The sequence below is a fragment of the Salvelinus sp. IW2-2015 genome, linkage group LG30, assembly GCF_002910315.2.
Source record: "Salvelinus sp. IW2-2015 linkage group LG30, ASM291031v2, whole genome shotgun sequence".
Classification (NCBI taxonomy): Eukaryota; Metazoa; Chordata; class Actinopteri; order Salmoniformes; family Salmonidae; genus Salvelinus; species Salvelinus sp. IW2-2015.
In genome coordinates, this window is record NC_036869.1 from 13,318,862 (window position 1) to 13,334,268 (window position 15,407).

The 15,407-nt window shown below is 42.9% G+C and overlaps 1 protein-coding gene across 1 annotated transcript in view; it reads right to left on the reverse strand.

The window, feature by feature from the left end:
• Positions 1-440: 440 nt before the first annotated feature.
• The window catches only part of LOC111955087 (synaptic vesicle glycoprotein 2A-like), a 23,624-nt gene continuing 8,657 nt past the window's right edge, over positions 441-15,407 (reverse strand). The window contains exons 4-13 of the mRNA XM_023975163.2: positions 13,440-13,591; positions 13,158-13,291; positions 7,129-7,218; positions 6,711-6,818; positions 6,363-6,451; positions 5,947-6,111; positions 5,627-5,760; positions 5,272-5,475; positions 4,898-5,057; positions 441-4,735 (exon numbers count right to left, since the gene is read on the reverse strand). Coding sequence (XP_023830931.1) covers positions 4,552-4,735; positions 4,898-5,057; positions 5,272-5,475; positions 5,627-5,760; positions 5,947-6,111; positions 6,363-6,451; positions 6,711-6,818; positions 7,129-7,218; positions 13,158-13,291; positions 13,440-13,591 — 1,420 coding nt within the window. The 3' untranslated portion in view covers positions 441-4,551. The remainder of the gene's footprint in view (positions 4,736-4,897; positions 5,058-5,271; positions 5,476-5,626; positions 5,761-5,946; positions 6,112-6,362; positions 6,452-6,710; positions 6,819-7,128; positions 7,219-13,157; positions 13,292-13,439; positions 13,592-15,407) is intronic.

Genomic DNA, 15,407 nt, shown 5'->3' on the forward strand with positions numbered 1-15,407 from the left:
TCAAGGCCTGGCTCAGTCTATACAACTATTACAACATCCTGCACCACTATCAACAGCTTTTTACCAATGCATACAAGAGGGACCGGAGGGAGCAGGAAATGTTATATTATTACTTATGAAGATCCTCAATTAGCTAGGGGGTGATTATGAAAGGGGAGGGGAGCACCAACTGGACATAGTTAATGGGATATGAAAACACATATTGGTTCACACGTTAATGACTCATTTTCTCAGGACATACAGTACTGTGTATTGGTTGTTTGTTTTTCTGATGAATAATTCTGTAATCGTAGATTCACTATTATACTGAATTCTATGAATGTAATCCTTGTCCCAGCATGTTGCACAGTAGTTTTCACAATGTGAGTGATTATTGCTGCAGAGAATGTGTCCGATTAAATTCAAAATTACGCAATGTAAACATTTCATGATGACAAGAATGTGTTAAATATAATATTACGAATAATCATTTATTTATGCAGAAAAGTCACATTGAAATCTCATTTTCATATGAGCCCAAGCAAGCAGCACACTTAGAGTTAGTTACATGAGACACAACACAACCTAAAAATAACAATGAATGGAAGTTAAAACAGTGCAAAGTGCATAAGAGAGCAGGTTTAAAAACATGTACAATCTGTGGTCAGCACATCCCTCCAATCTGGGATTTAAAATCATCAATCAGAATAAAATGATCAAGTTGTAAACCCTTCTGCAAAGTGTTCCAAGATGATGTTAGCGCAGCTAAAAGCACTGTGTTGGGAACAATATATAAAATACAGTTCATTGATCTTAGACGGTCATTTCCATGACTCTGTTGGGTACGTTAAGTGCTTCAATATTTTGGCAGCGGAACCTAAAATGGCCTTCTAGACAAACATGTACCAGTGAGTCTGTGGCCTTACAGTTAAGGACGGCCATCCTGCTAACTGATAGAAGGTACAGTGATGTGTAAGAGGCCTTGTGTTTGTTACAAATTTTAGAGCAGCATTCAGCATTGTTGATTCCTACGGCGACACACACACGTACACAATTTCCTTACCACAAATAGGGAAAGGACTTTGTTTTTTTGTCCATAGTAGTTTATTATTTTCTTCATAGAATTGGATAGACAAATGGCACACAAATTTGAATCCCATCATCAGTAACAATTCTCACATAAAATAAATACATACAGCACCTGGTCAGCATCACTGTAAAATATTCTCAACATCCCATGGGAGTGATTACTGAAGAATTTATTCACGTTTTTTCTTAAATGTCATTTACAAAACAAAGACAACATACAATAGTTTTCCGTCATGTTGACAGTATTGTCAAAGTGTTTTCCTTGATCTTTTTTTGTCCACATATTTTATACTCATACGTACAAACATCTACAGTTTCTACACACGGTACAATGATAGCACGTTGATTTTTAAGTCACATTAAAAAACGGCAGTTTCATCTAAGTGGACATGAGCGTTAATTTACTGAGGGCGCTCTTTTGATGAAAACATGGTGGCCATTTTGAAATACTTACTTTTGGAAACCCATCTATTCTTGTGCCTGTTCACTAGGATAGGGCGAAAGATATCCCTTTTATTGCTTTGATTTATTTTCTCCTTGAACTTTAACCCCTACTGAAAGCAGAGAGAAGTACAACCATTTAACAGGATCACCAAAGACTTACCAACAACGGCATACTTTAAAAAACACAGACTAAACTTGCACCAAGTCATCCCACTCTGACCAAAAGCGGTCGTAGAACTGATACTGTACATAAAGACCCAAAGTGTCACCATACGACAGCAATACAAAAGCAGCGCCTGCTTTGGACAAACAGACCAGGCATACGAACAGCCAGAGAGATCATACACTACAAGCATGCTTAACATCCTGCTTATTGTGAAGGCTACTTTGACAAGCCTGCCACAGGGACCTTTGATCTTAGAGAGATATGAACAGAGAAAAGTTTAAAGGTTGATGGGTCTAAAACTAGAGTCCAGATTCTTATGCTGGAAACTACACGCATCTAATGGGATAATGGCTGGGATTTTGACACTCTCCAAAACCACTCTGCAATTGGTAACACACGTCATTTGAATTTGCTTTGTACAAATGTCATGTGCTTTTCTCATGATTACCACGCAACCTGTCAGGCAATCAGAGACAAAAGGCCCAATCAGCAAAAGAGCGCCCAAGGCTGACACTATAAAGAACATCACATTGATCTAGATATCTATTGCATTAGTCTTTTAGTTCATAGATATGTTATAATGGCCCCTATTGACCTGTGCGCGTTCTTAGGGATGAAAACACCAGAACAGAAGTAGAAAAATATTTGGCACTCGCACTCACACATGCACGCACTCACACATAGAGAGCACAACAGAGATCACAAATTCAATCTGCACACATTGTTTTACACTTATCTTTCGCAAACGCACTCAAACACACTAGGTCTAGAACAAATGTGTCAGTTATGTGCACACACAAGTAACAACAGATGTCACATACAGACATACGCAACACTAAAGAGATACGATTTGAAGAAATAATTCCAGTACCACATCAGACACTGCTCTTGTACCAAGCACACAGCAACAGAGAAATCCCACAGGCCATACGTTTAACACGCCCAGTCTCCCTGCAGTCAGATGTCACACTCACACTACAGCTGAGCAATGGAGAGATCAGCTCTCTCACTGATTGTCACCACACTTGTGACACAAAGATTAAAAGGGATGGCGTGGACATGGTGACAAGTAAGCACATAATAATCAACAAAGGGCCAGATTCAACCAAGCCTGCCTTGCCAATGTACATGCCCTCCCTCTGAAGGGAATTGTTTTGTATTTTTTTGGGGGGGGGGCAATAAATTGTAAATTTCTTATCACAAGGAAAATAGTGTTTTATAGTACGGTGGAAAAAAATACAGTTTGCATTTAATTGAGCCCTTAAAATGAATCTGTGAGTGACTAGTTGCTATATTCCCATGAGCCGTATGACTGAAGGATAATGTGCTTCGTAGCAGTGTACATGGATTCACTTGTGCTTCATTAATAGCGCATTGCTTGGAGACTGAACGGGCTGACTTCGGTCCTCCTAGGTATAATGTTCTGTATGCCTTAATAGACAGCAGAGGGCGGGGCACAAGTTGGCCTTAGCTGAATGGAATGCTGATGCAAAGAGAGCATAAGACCACTATGTGATATGCAGGAAGCATGAGTTGTTATCCTGGGCTCATTGATGTATTCGTTATTTCAAAGTAACAATATTCTAGATTTTCAAAATGAAAGGATATCTCCACTGATGTGTTAAATAGGTGGTCATCGTATTTACTCATCTTTGTCTGGCGTTCCAATATCTTTACAGGGTCCTAATGATGCACTTTATGTATGTAGATCATTGTACATGAATGAGTGCCCCAGAGGTCTCATAGAACCAATTACAAGAACCATACAGAAGGATACATATGATGTAACTCTTTCTCCATCTCCCTCATACATACAACACATAAAATGATTTAGACATATGCAGTATTTCACTGCTTGAAGTAAATCTGATGTAGAAAAACAAATAGAGTAATTGTTTAGTGTGCATGGGGATCCATAATAAATACAAATATAAAACTAAAAACGATCCCTTCAAATTGCCATCAATAAATAAACTAAAATATTTACCAGTTATTGGTCATGTCATTATTTAAATTCTTACAATATACCTTCAACACAGTCTGTTTTCTATATGATAAAATAACTAGTATCAATGCCAAGTTTGAACAAATAATATATATCATTATTTTGAAGCAGGGAGCTTGGTGCATGTCACCTGGTTAGGGAAATATTGTTTGTAATATTCTCTTTCAGAGGAAGCCAATAAGAGATTTAAATGACAACGATCTTGTCCTTTCTTCCTCACAGATCCTAAAGGACAGAGGATATGATGCAAGCAATAGGCTGATCAACCAATGGGCTTCTATCATACGGCTTTCACTCATCAAGTCCATTCAGATTACAAAGGACAAGAAGCTTTGAAGTATGATTCACCACTATTATAATCAGCCAAAGCTGAAAAACATCCATTTAATATTCAAGTATTCATTTGAGCTCCGCTTTTTCAGTAGGAAGCTAAGTTACAGTGAAAGCTATTTTCAGGTGGAAATCTATTGGAGGGCATCTAACCTTATTTGAATGGCATGATGGTCAGCTATGGATGATAGGATGAATTGAGGGTGTATAGATGTTTGATCTCTTTTGTTGGGAAGTATCTATGATCAATTTATCCCCATTAAGCATTGTAGCTATCAAGCAGTATCTTTGCATCCTTTGGCAGTGGGTTATAAACTTGTATCTGTGTTGGCAAGATTTCATTCCGTCTAACCTGTAGGATCTCTTAGAAGAAAACCCAATGTGCTATTTTTTTCTCAGTAATCTGGGACTGTTGTGATACTGTTGATGGCAGTCAGTTTTTTGGTGTTTAATGGGCTGAGATTGTATGGTTGGTCGGGCCCTGATTGCAATGTGACCACTGCAGCTACACTCTTCTGCCTTCTGGTGGTGAATTGTGCTACTGCAGCACCTGGCCCCGTGTTTCAGGCAGCTTTAGAGCCAGGAAACTGCCGGCAGCGAGTGCTCCCGCAGCGAACAAGATGGGCACAGCCTTGGTGATGCCTACGAAGGACTGGAAGATGCTTATGCCCAGGACAGCAGCCAGCTTGCAAAGGGCATTTAAGAAGCCAAATGCAGTGGTCCTAAAAAAGAGAAGATAATGGAAATTGGCAGGGTAACTTCTCAGAACTTAACATGAAAACTGAAATATGTTTTCAATAAATCCAACTGCATAAAATACCAATTTATTCACTGTGCAAGAAGGAGCTGTAACACGGTAAAAAATGTGAGGTAGGTGCGCTTGCCTTTTATCCGAGGGGTACAGTTCCACAGTCAACACATCCAGGGCATTCCAGGAAGCTATGCTAATGCCGCCAAAGAGACATAAGAGGGCGATCATCCCCGACTCGGTACTGCCGAATGACAGGAAGAAACAGCTGACACAAGATATGACACTTGATCCCGCTGTGTAGGAAAAGAGATTGAGGGCGAAGAGAAAGAGAGAGAGAAAAAAAATCAAAGATAAGGGCTCTTTCTGTAGTAGGCTAATCATGAAATACTGTGGTATAGTAAAGCCTGCATGGTTCATGTATCATCAGATGTATAATCTCACAAGAAGCACCTTTTCTTTGAATGTTGTATAAAGCATTAATAACACATTCATGAAGGCGTGACATACCCAACATCCTCAGACGTCCAATTTTGTCCATCAGCAGTGCTGACACAATGTTGCCGGGTAACACGGCCAATGTGCCCAGGAAGCTGACAAAGTAGATCATGTAGGCGTTGTTGTCATCAGTGAAGTCCAGCAGACAGCCTTCCTTGTTGTGTAGGAAGGTGCTGTTTACCAGTTTGCTGTTGATGATTCTGTTCTGGAACAAGTCTGACAAGAGAATTGAAAGCAAGAGAGGTGTCAAGAAGGGGCCAAGGGTAGGATACTGCCCAGTTCAATGCTAGGCATGGACTGGGCTCCTAAATATTCTAAGCTCTACTCTATATCGTTTTATGCTTCTTGTTTTGGGAAAGACTTTTACCTGTATTGTAAAAGAGAGTTGCGATAAAGGTGCAGTTTCTGAAGAAGCTTCTGCTAGAGGTGATGTCCTCGAAGTAGCACTCCTCAAACACTGAGTCCTCAAACACCATGGACTTCATCTTAAGGTTGATGAACCTTGAGGACAATGGTAAAGTAAGAAAGACCTTGTATTTAATGGCCCAGCTGTATTAGAGTCGACTACCAATTAGTGTCCATTGCATAGTTGTGAAATTAAGGCCAGCACAGTTAACCATTCCTGATTAGATACAGAATGGCATTTTGCAAATTCACAAAGTTCTGTGTAATTTCATGAGTACTGACTTGTCGTTGAAGTACTGTCCTTGGCGGTGCACCTGGTTCTCCAAGGTGAAGTTGAAAGTCACATGCTCCACTCGCTCCTTGGTGAAGAACTTGGTGCGCGAGGCATATTCCTGCTTCTGGATGTACTTGATCATGTCAGGGAACCACACTGTCAGCCCATAGTAGCTGGGGGAGAAGTAAAATACAAAAGTAGTTCAACCAAATAAACATGACTATGTTTCTTCATTTTTCACCATGTTGAAATCAGTTGAGATTAAGTATGAACCTCAATGGCCAGTCTGTTAAGATGGCAAGAGACACACTTTTTTTATAACCTTTTTAGATTTGATATGATAAAACATTTCTTGAGCTTTCTGATTGATCAGAAAATAACCGGTTGGTGCACAGGCCGCTGATAACAACTAAGGTCATGCTACCTGAACGACATGGTAAACCAGACAGCCATCATCATGAAGGTGGTCCTTCTGTACTCTGGATTGAAGATGGCCAAGAAGTTACTCCGCACCTATAGCAACCCACAGAAAAGTACTAAGACATGCACCTAGGTTTTACAGCTGACTCGGTTTAAAAACACAAAAACATACTATAAAACCCACTTAGCATAAATTGGGCTTTGGTCGTTTCGGATAAAATGCCTGCTAAGTGGCGTACATAATCTATGCAGTCTCATACAGTAAATGAACATATACTGTATGAAATATAAAATATATACACATAAAACCATCATATTCTCATACCTGTATAGGATCTTAAACATGACTTACCTGTTGGAATAGGCTGGTCAGCTTCAATTTATAGCGTCGCAAAGTTGATATGTCTCCTGCCATGTCCACCAGCTCATCCATCTGCTTTACAGTCTTGATGGTGGTGACCTGGGAAAATAATACCTTCCATTTTCAACTCATCTGTATGCAGTACATGTATACATTAGATTAGATTAGATCAGATTAGATTAGAACAACCATTTTCCTGTGAGGGAACTTCCCGTTTGGAGTGGTAAAAAAATGAACAAAAAATAGTAGGTCTAGCATATGCAGTAAACAAATAATAGTCTCTTCCAGCCTGGGGATGAGGTTACACCAAAATAAACAGCTAGGACAGGACAATACAACGTAATAAACCCTTTTTGCAGAAGAACCTTTTAATTCAAAGACTTGACATATTTGTCTCAGAAATACTCACAGAAAACACCTTCTCTGGGTGTCCCTTTGCTCTCATGTTGGTGTCGTGAACTTGTTTCAGAATCATCCAGCCTTCGTCGTGTTTGCCGTTCTGTTGGGAAATGATCTCATACTTCATCAAAAGCACTTACAGTTGAAACACATTACGAGTATTGTGAAACATCATGTCTGTGTGAAGTATCTAAGGGTGTACTGTAATGTGCCTGAATATAATTTCCATTATTTGCAATAAAACCTTATATTTTGGGTTATGCTAGTAGAGTAAGTTGTGCTAAGCTCAAGAATCAATGTGTACAGTGCATTCATAAAGTTTTCAGACCTCTTGACTTTTCCACATTTTGTTATGTTACAGCCTTATTCTAAAATGGATTCCATCATTTCTTCCCTTATCAATCTACAAATAATACCCCATAATGACTAAGCAAAAACAGGTTTACAGAAATGTTTGCAAAACAAATGTACAATAATTCAAATGTATGTAAGTGTTCAGACCCTTTACTCAGTACTTTTTTGAAGCACCTTTGGCAATGATTACAGCTTTGAGTCTTCTTGGGTATGAAGCTACAAGCTTGGCACACCTGTATTTGTGGAGTTTCTCCCATTCTTCTCTGCAGATCCTCAAGCTCTGTCAGGTTGGATGGGGAGCATCGCTACACAGTTATTTTCAGGTCTCTCCAGGGATGTTCGATTGGGCTCAAGTCCGGGCTCTGGCTGGGCCACTCAAGGACATTCAGACACTTGTCCCGAAGCCACTCCTGCGTTGTCTTAGCTGTGTGCTTAGGGTTGTTGTCCTGTTGGAAGGTGAACCTTTGCCACAGTCTGAGGTCCTGAGCACTCTGGAGCATTCAGGCCAAAGAGTTCAATATCGGTTTCCATCAGACCAGAGAATCTTGTTTCTCATGGTCTTAGTCCTTTAGGTGCCTTTTGGCAAACTCCAAGCGAGCTGTCGTGCCTTTTACTGAGAAGTGGCTTCCTTCTGGCCACTCCACCATAAAGGCCTGATTAGTGGAGTGCTGCAGAGATGGTTGTCTTTCTGGAAGGTTCTCCCATCTCCACAGAGAAACTCTAGAGCTCCTCTGTTTATTCAAGCTCAAGTACTGCCATTGATTTTCTAGCCGAAATTGTAAATTGGCCACTCAGAAATATTCAATGTAATCTTGGTAAGCAACTCCACTGTATATTTGGCCTTGTGTTTTAAGTTATTGTCCTGCTGAAAGGTGAATTTGTCTCACAGTGTCTGCAGGAAAGCACACTGAAGCAGGTTTTCCTCTAGGATTTTGCCTGTGCTTAGCTCTATTCAGTTTATTTTTATCCTAAAAAACAAGCATTCCAATAACATGATGCAGCCACCACAATGCTTGAAAAATAAGAAGAGTGGGGGGGGATACTAACTTTCAAAAGTGAAAAATCTGTGTTGTTGTCACGCCCTGGCCTTAGTATTCTTTGTTTTCTTTATTTTAGTTAGGTCAGGGTGTGACATGGGAATGTTTGTGTTTTATCGGTTTTGGGTGGTTATATGGTAAAGGGGTGTGTTGGTGTAGTGTATGGGTTTGTGTTGAGTGTATGTGTCTAGCTGTGTCTATGTTGGGTGTAAGTTGTCTAGGAGAGTCTATGGTTGCCTGAATGGGTTCCCAATTAGAGACAGCTGATTTCTGTTGTCTCTGATTGGGAGCCCTATTTAAGGTAGCCATAGGCTTTCGTTTGAGGTGGGTAATTGTCTATGTCTGAACGTTTGTAGCCTGTGTATGTGCACTACGTTTATTTAGCTTCACGATCGTTTTTGTTTTGGTTAGTTTGAAAGTGTGTTTTGTTTCGTTTTTTCCTTCTTCTCAATAAAAAGAAGATGGCTTATTTTCCAAAATGCTGCGTTTTGGTCCGTCAATCCTCACACGATCGTGACAGAATTACCCACCAATACAGGACCAAGCGGCATGTAAAGCGGCAACAGGACCCACCTACACAGGATTCTTGGACATGGGAGGAGATACTGGATGGTAAGGGGCCGTGGGCACAACCGGGAGAATATCGCCTTCCTCGTGAAGAGCTGGAGGCAGCTAAAGCGAGAGGAGGCGATATGAGGAGGCAGCACGGAGACAAGGCTGGAAGCCCGTGAGTACCAACCCAAAATTTCTGGGGGGGGCCTTAAAGGGAGTGTGGCGAAGTCAGGTAGGAAACCTGCGCCTACTCCCTGTACTTACCGTGGAAGAGCGAGAGTACGGGCAGAACCGTGTTACGCAGTAGGCGCCACGGTGTCTCCTGTACGCGTGCATAGCCCGGTTCGGTACATTCCAGCTCACGTATCGGCCGGGCTAGACTGAGCGTTGAGCCTTAGGTCATGAAGCCGGCCAACGCATCTGGTCACCAGTGCGTCTCCTCGGGCCGGCGTACATGGCACAGCCTTACGCATGGTGTCCCCGGTTCGCCTACATAGGCCGGTGCGGGTTATTCCACCTCCCCGCACTGGTCAGGCGACGGGGAGCATACAACCAGGTAAGGTTGGGCAGGCTCGCGCGCTCAAGGGAGCCAGTACGCATGCACGGTCCGGTATTTCCGGCGCCACCTCCCGCCCCCTACCCAGTACCACCAGTGCCTCCTCCACGCACTAGCCCTATGGTGCGTGTCTCCAGCCCTTTACCACCAGTGCCTAAACCACGCAACAAGCCTCCTGTGTTGTCCCCAGAGTCCTGTGCGTCCTGTTGCTGCTCCCGCACTAGCCCTGAGATGCGTGTCCACAGTCCGGTACCACCAGTTCCGGCACCACGCACTAGGCCTAATGTGCGCTCCCAGGGTCCAGTATGCCCTGTTCCTTCTCCCCGCACTAGCCCTGAGATGCGTGTCCCCAGCCCGGTACCACCAGTTCCCGGCACCACGCACCAGGCCTACAGTGCGCCTCAGCCGGCAAGAGTCTGCCGTCTGCCAACGCCATCTGAGCCATCCGTCTACCCAGCGCCATCTGAGCCATCCGTCTACCCAGCGCCATCTGAGCCATCCGTCTACCCAGCGCCATCTGAGCCTCCGTCTACCCAGCGCCATCTGAGCCATCCGTCTGCCCCGAGCCATTAGAGCCGCCCGTCTGTCCCGAGCCGTCAGAGCCGTTCGTCAGTCAGGAGCCGCTAGAGCCATTCGTCAGACAGGATCTGCCAGAGCCGCCAACCAGACAGGATCTGCCAGAGCCGCACCAGACAGGATCTGCCAGAGCCGCCAACCAGACAGGATCTGCCAGAGCGCCAACCAGACAGGATCTCGCCAGATCCGCCAGCCACCCATGTGCAGCCAGATCCGTCAGCCAGCATGTGCAGCCAGATCCGTCAGCAGCCATGAGCAGCCAGATCCGTCAGCCAGCCATGAGCAGCCAGATCCGTCAGCCAGCCATGAGCAGCCAGATCCGTCAGCCAGCCATGAGCAGCCAGATCCGTCAGCCAGCCATGAGCAGCCAGATCCGTCAGCCAGCCATGAGCAGCCAGATCCGTCAGCCAGCCATGAGCAGCACGATCCGTTAGCACAGCCATGAGCAGCCAGATCCGTCAGCCAGCCATGAGCAGCCAGATCCGTCAGCCAGCCAATGAGCAGCCAGATCCGTCAGCCAGCCATGAGCAGCCAGATCCGTCAGCCAGCCATGGGCCGTCCCTCAGTCGGAGCTGCCGTCCCTCAGTCCGGAGCTGCCGTCCCTCAGTCCGGAGCTGCCGTCCCTCAGTCCGGAGCTGCCGTCCCTCAGTCCGGAGCTGCCGTCCCAGTGAGCTGCCGTCCCTCAGTCCGGAGCTGCGTCCCTCATCCGGAGCTGCCGTCCCTCAGTCCGGAGCTGCCCCTATCCTGGTGCTCTCCCTTATCCTGGTGCTCTCCTTATCCTGGTGCTGCCCCTTACCCTGGTACTGCCTCTTAGTCCGGAGCTGCCCCTTAGTCCGGAGCTGCCCTTAATTCAGTGGGGTTAATGTGGAGGGGGGTCATTTGGAGGAAGCTAAGGAGGCGGTTAGTGACTGTGGTGGGGTTGGGGCCACGACCAGTGCCGGAGCCGCCACCGTGGAAGGAAGCCCACCCAGACCCTCCCTAGACTGTGTGCTGGTGCGCCCGGAGTTCGCACCTTAAGGGGGGGTTATGTCACGCCCTGGCCTTAGTATTCTTTGTTTTCTTTATTTTAGTTAGGTCAGGGTGTGACATGTGGAATGTTTGTGTTTATCGGTTTTGGGTGGTTATATGGTAAAGGGGGGTGTTGGGTGTAGTGTATGGGTTTGTGTTGAGTGTATGTGTCTAGCTGTGTCTATGTTGGGTGTAAGTTGTCTAGGAGAGTCTATGGTTGCCTGAATGGGTTCCCAATTAGAGACAGCTGATTTCTGTTGTCTCTGATTGGGAGCCCTATTTAAGGTAGCCATAGGCTTTCGTTTGAGGTGGGTAATTGTCTATGTCTGAACGTTTGTAGCCTGTGTATGTGCACTACGTTTATTTAGCTTCACGATCGTTTTTTTGTTTTGGTTAGTTTGAAAGTGTGTTTTGTTTCGTTTTTTCCTTCTTCTCAATAAAAAGAAGATGGCTTATTTTCCAAATGCTGCGTTTTGGTCCGTCAATCCTCCACACGATCGTGACAGTTGTGTTGGATTTGCCCCAAACATAACGCTTTGTATTCAGGAAAGAAAGTTAATTTCTTTGCCACATTTTTTTGCAGTTTTACTTGAATGTTTGAAAAATATATATAATATATATTTACAGGCTTCCTTATTTTCACTCTTTCATTTAGGTTAGTAATTGTGGCAGCTAGCCTACACAATGTTGTTTGATCCATCCTCAGTTTTTTCTTATCACAGCCATTAACTCTGTAACTGTTTTAAAGTCACCATTGATGGTCTCATGGTGTGAAATTCCCTGATAGCGGTTATCTCAACTCTTTGGCAACTAAGTTTAGGAAGGAACACCCTGTAAATTCTTTGTAGTGACTGGGTGTATTGATACACCATCCAAACTGTAATAAATAACTTCACCATGCTCAAAGAGATATTAAACGTATGCTTCCCCCCCCCCCCATCTACCAATAGGTGCCCTTCGCAAGGCATTGGAAAACCTCCCTGGTATTTGTTGTTGAATCTGTGTTTGAAATTCACTGCTCGACTGAGGGACCTTACAGATAATTGTATGTGTGGGGTACAGAGATGAGGTAGTCATTGAAAAATCATGCTAAACTATTGTACACAGATTGATTCCATACAACTTATTATGTGACTTGTTAAGAAAATATTTACTCCTGAACTTATTTAGGCTTGCCATAACAAAGGGTTTGAATACTTACTGACTCAAGACATTTCAGCTTTTTATTTTTTATTAATTTGTAAAAAATTCTAAAATCATAATTACACTTTGACATTATGGACTCTTGTATGTATGCCTCGACACAATCCTGTCTCGGAGCTCTAGGAACAATTCTTTGAACATCATAGCTTGGTGTTTGCTTTGACATGCTCTGCCAACTGTGGGACCTTATATAGACAGCTGTGTGTACCTTTCCAAATCATGTCCAATCAATTGAATTTACCACAGATGGACTCCAATCAAGATGTAGAAACATCTCAAGGATGATCAATGGAAACAGGACGCACCTGATCTCAATTTCGAGTCTCATAGCAAAGGGTCTGAATACTTATGTAAATAAGGTATTTCTGTTTTTTTAATTTTAATACATTTGCAAAAATTTCTATAAACCTGTTTTTGCTTTGTCATTATGGGGTATTGTGTGTAGATTGATGAGGAACATTTTTTTATTTAATCCATTTTAGAATGAGGCTGTAACGTAACAAAATGTGGAAACAGTCTGAATAAAGAAAAGGGGTCTGAATATTTCTCGAATGCACTTTAAATCTGAAGAATTGAAAATACTAAATTAACAATATCCCAGAGTGTGCCTTTAAAAGGTATGATCCGCAATATTTACTGCTGTTCAATAGCCAACTCAGGTAATGATATATAAGGCATCAAATGATTGAGGTTAGAATTGGACTTGGGTAAACTGCTTCTATATGGACTTATGAGAAAGCGACCCTTGCTTACCTCTAAGAAGAAGCGCGGGCTTTCTGGCATGGTGGTGAGAGAAACAATAGCCGCAACAGAGGGAAATGCACACACCAGGACGAACACACGCCAGCTGTGGAACTGGTACGCTGACCCCATCTGGAAACTCCAGCCTGGGAGGAGAGGAGCAGAGAGAGAGAAATGGGACGAAGCACAAACTGTATCCCTGCGTAATCACTAGATACAACTTTGTGGTAAGGCACTTTGAGCGTTTTTGGGGCCATATCCGTGATGATTGAATTCCTGCCATAGGCTACTCACCATAGTGTGGGATGATGGCCCATGCCATAGCTGAGGCATAGATGCCACCAATCATCCAGAACATGCAGAGCCAACTGAGGTGCTCCCCACGTTTCTCCTGGGCTAGAAACTCTGAGTAGTAGGAGAACACAATGGGGATGGAACCACCGATCCTGAAAGGATTAGCATAGAGAAACAAACCACTGGAGGTTAAATTAAATCAAACTTGAAGATAATATTTGGTGGTAGGAGTGCTACATAGCTTCCAAGATGGTGCTATTGGGATGAAAGGTCTTCCTTAGCATTAAAGCAAAGAAAATCTAACTCTCCTAATTATAAACAGTGCCTTCAGAAAGTAGTCATACCCCTTGAATTATTCCACATTTTGTTGTGTTACAGCCTGAATTCAAATATATATTTTTTCTCAACCATCAACACACAGTACCCCATAATGACAAAGTGAAAACATGTTTTTAGAAATGTTTGCAAATTTGGGGAAAATTAAATACAAAATATCTAATTTACATAAGTATTCACACCCCTGAGTCAATACATGTTAGAATCACCTTTAGCAGCGATTACAGCTGTGAGTCTTTCTGGGTAAGTCTCTAAGAGCTTTGCAAACCTGGATTGTACAATATTTGCACATTACTCATTTTAAAATTCTTCGAGCTCTGTCAAGTTGGTTGTTGATCACTGCTAGACAGACATTTTCAAGTACTGCCATATATTTTCAAGACGAAATTGTAACTAGATCACTCAGGAATATTCAATGTCATCTTGGTAAGCAACTCTACTGTATATTTGGCCTTGTGTTTTAGATTATTGTCCTGCTGAAAGGTGAATTTTGCTCACAGTGTCTGTAGGAAAGCAAACTGAAGCAGGTTTTTCTTCTAGGATTTTGCCTGTGCTTAGCTCTATTCAGTTTATTTTTATCCTAAAAAACAAGCATTCCAATAACATGATGCAGCCACCACAATGCTTGAATCATGTTTCAAACAGACCTGCAGAGGACGAGAGAGACAATGAGAGAGATTCATGTTTCTAATCAGACCTGCAGAGGACGGAGAGAGACAATGAGAGAGATTCATGTTTCAATCAGACCTGCAGAGGACGGAGAGAGACATGAGAGAGTTCATGTTTCAATCAGACCTGCAGAGGACGGAGAGAGACATGAGAGATTCATGTTTCAATCAGACCTGCAGAGGACGGAGAGAGACAATGAAGATTCATGTTTCAATCAGACCTGTGCATACAGCTGCTTTATTTGCTAACCTTCGGCACAACACGTGGGTCGTTCCACCTCAAAAAGCACAAGAGGATTTCGACACCCAGCCATCTCAGATTGTTCTGAATCGTTTATGTTGTTAGAAACAGATAAGATTAGCATTCCTGCAACATTATTTTGTTGAAATATCATTTGACCTCTTTGAAGTTATGGTAATTGATTGCACCCAAATTGCCATTGAATGTTAGGATTCATATAATATTGAATAAATATATTACCTAACTTTTTCTAACAATGAGTTAGACATGAGGAATCAAATAACGGTCAAACGTTTAATTATTTAATCCTATATATTAAAATGGCAATTTGGGTGCAATCAATTAACAAAATAACGATGCAAGAATGCTAATCTGATCGGTTTGGGTTCAAAGTTCTACGGTAAATCCCTCACATTTTGAGACGTTGTCATCAAAACTCACATAAATGACTGTCTTGCAATGTACTCCCCAAAAAGATTTGCATTTGTGCTATCTGCCAATTGCACTGTGTAAACCTGCGGTTAGGTGTGTGTGTGGCCAGACACCGTCACACACTCACAGACACCGAAACAGGCAGATATACACACACACACACACACACACACACACACACACACACACACACACACACACACACACACACACACACACACACACACACACACACAACACACACACAAACAACACACACAACCACATACACACAAACAACACAACACACAC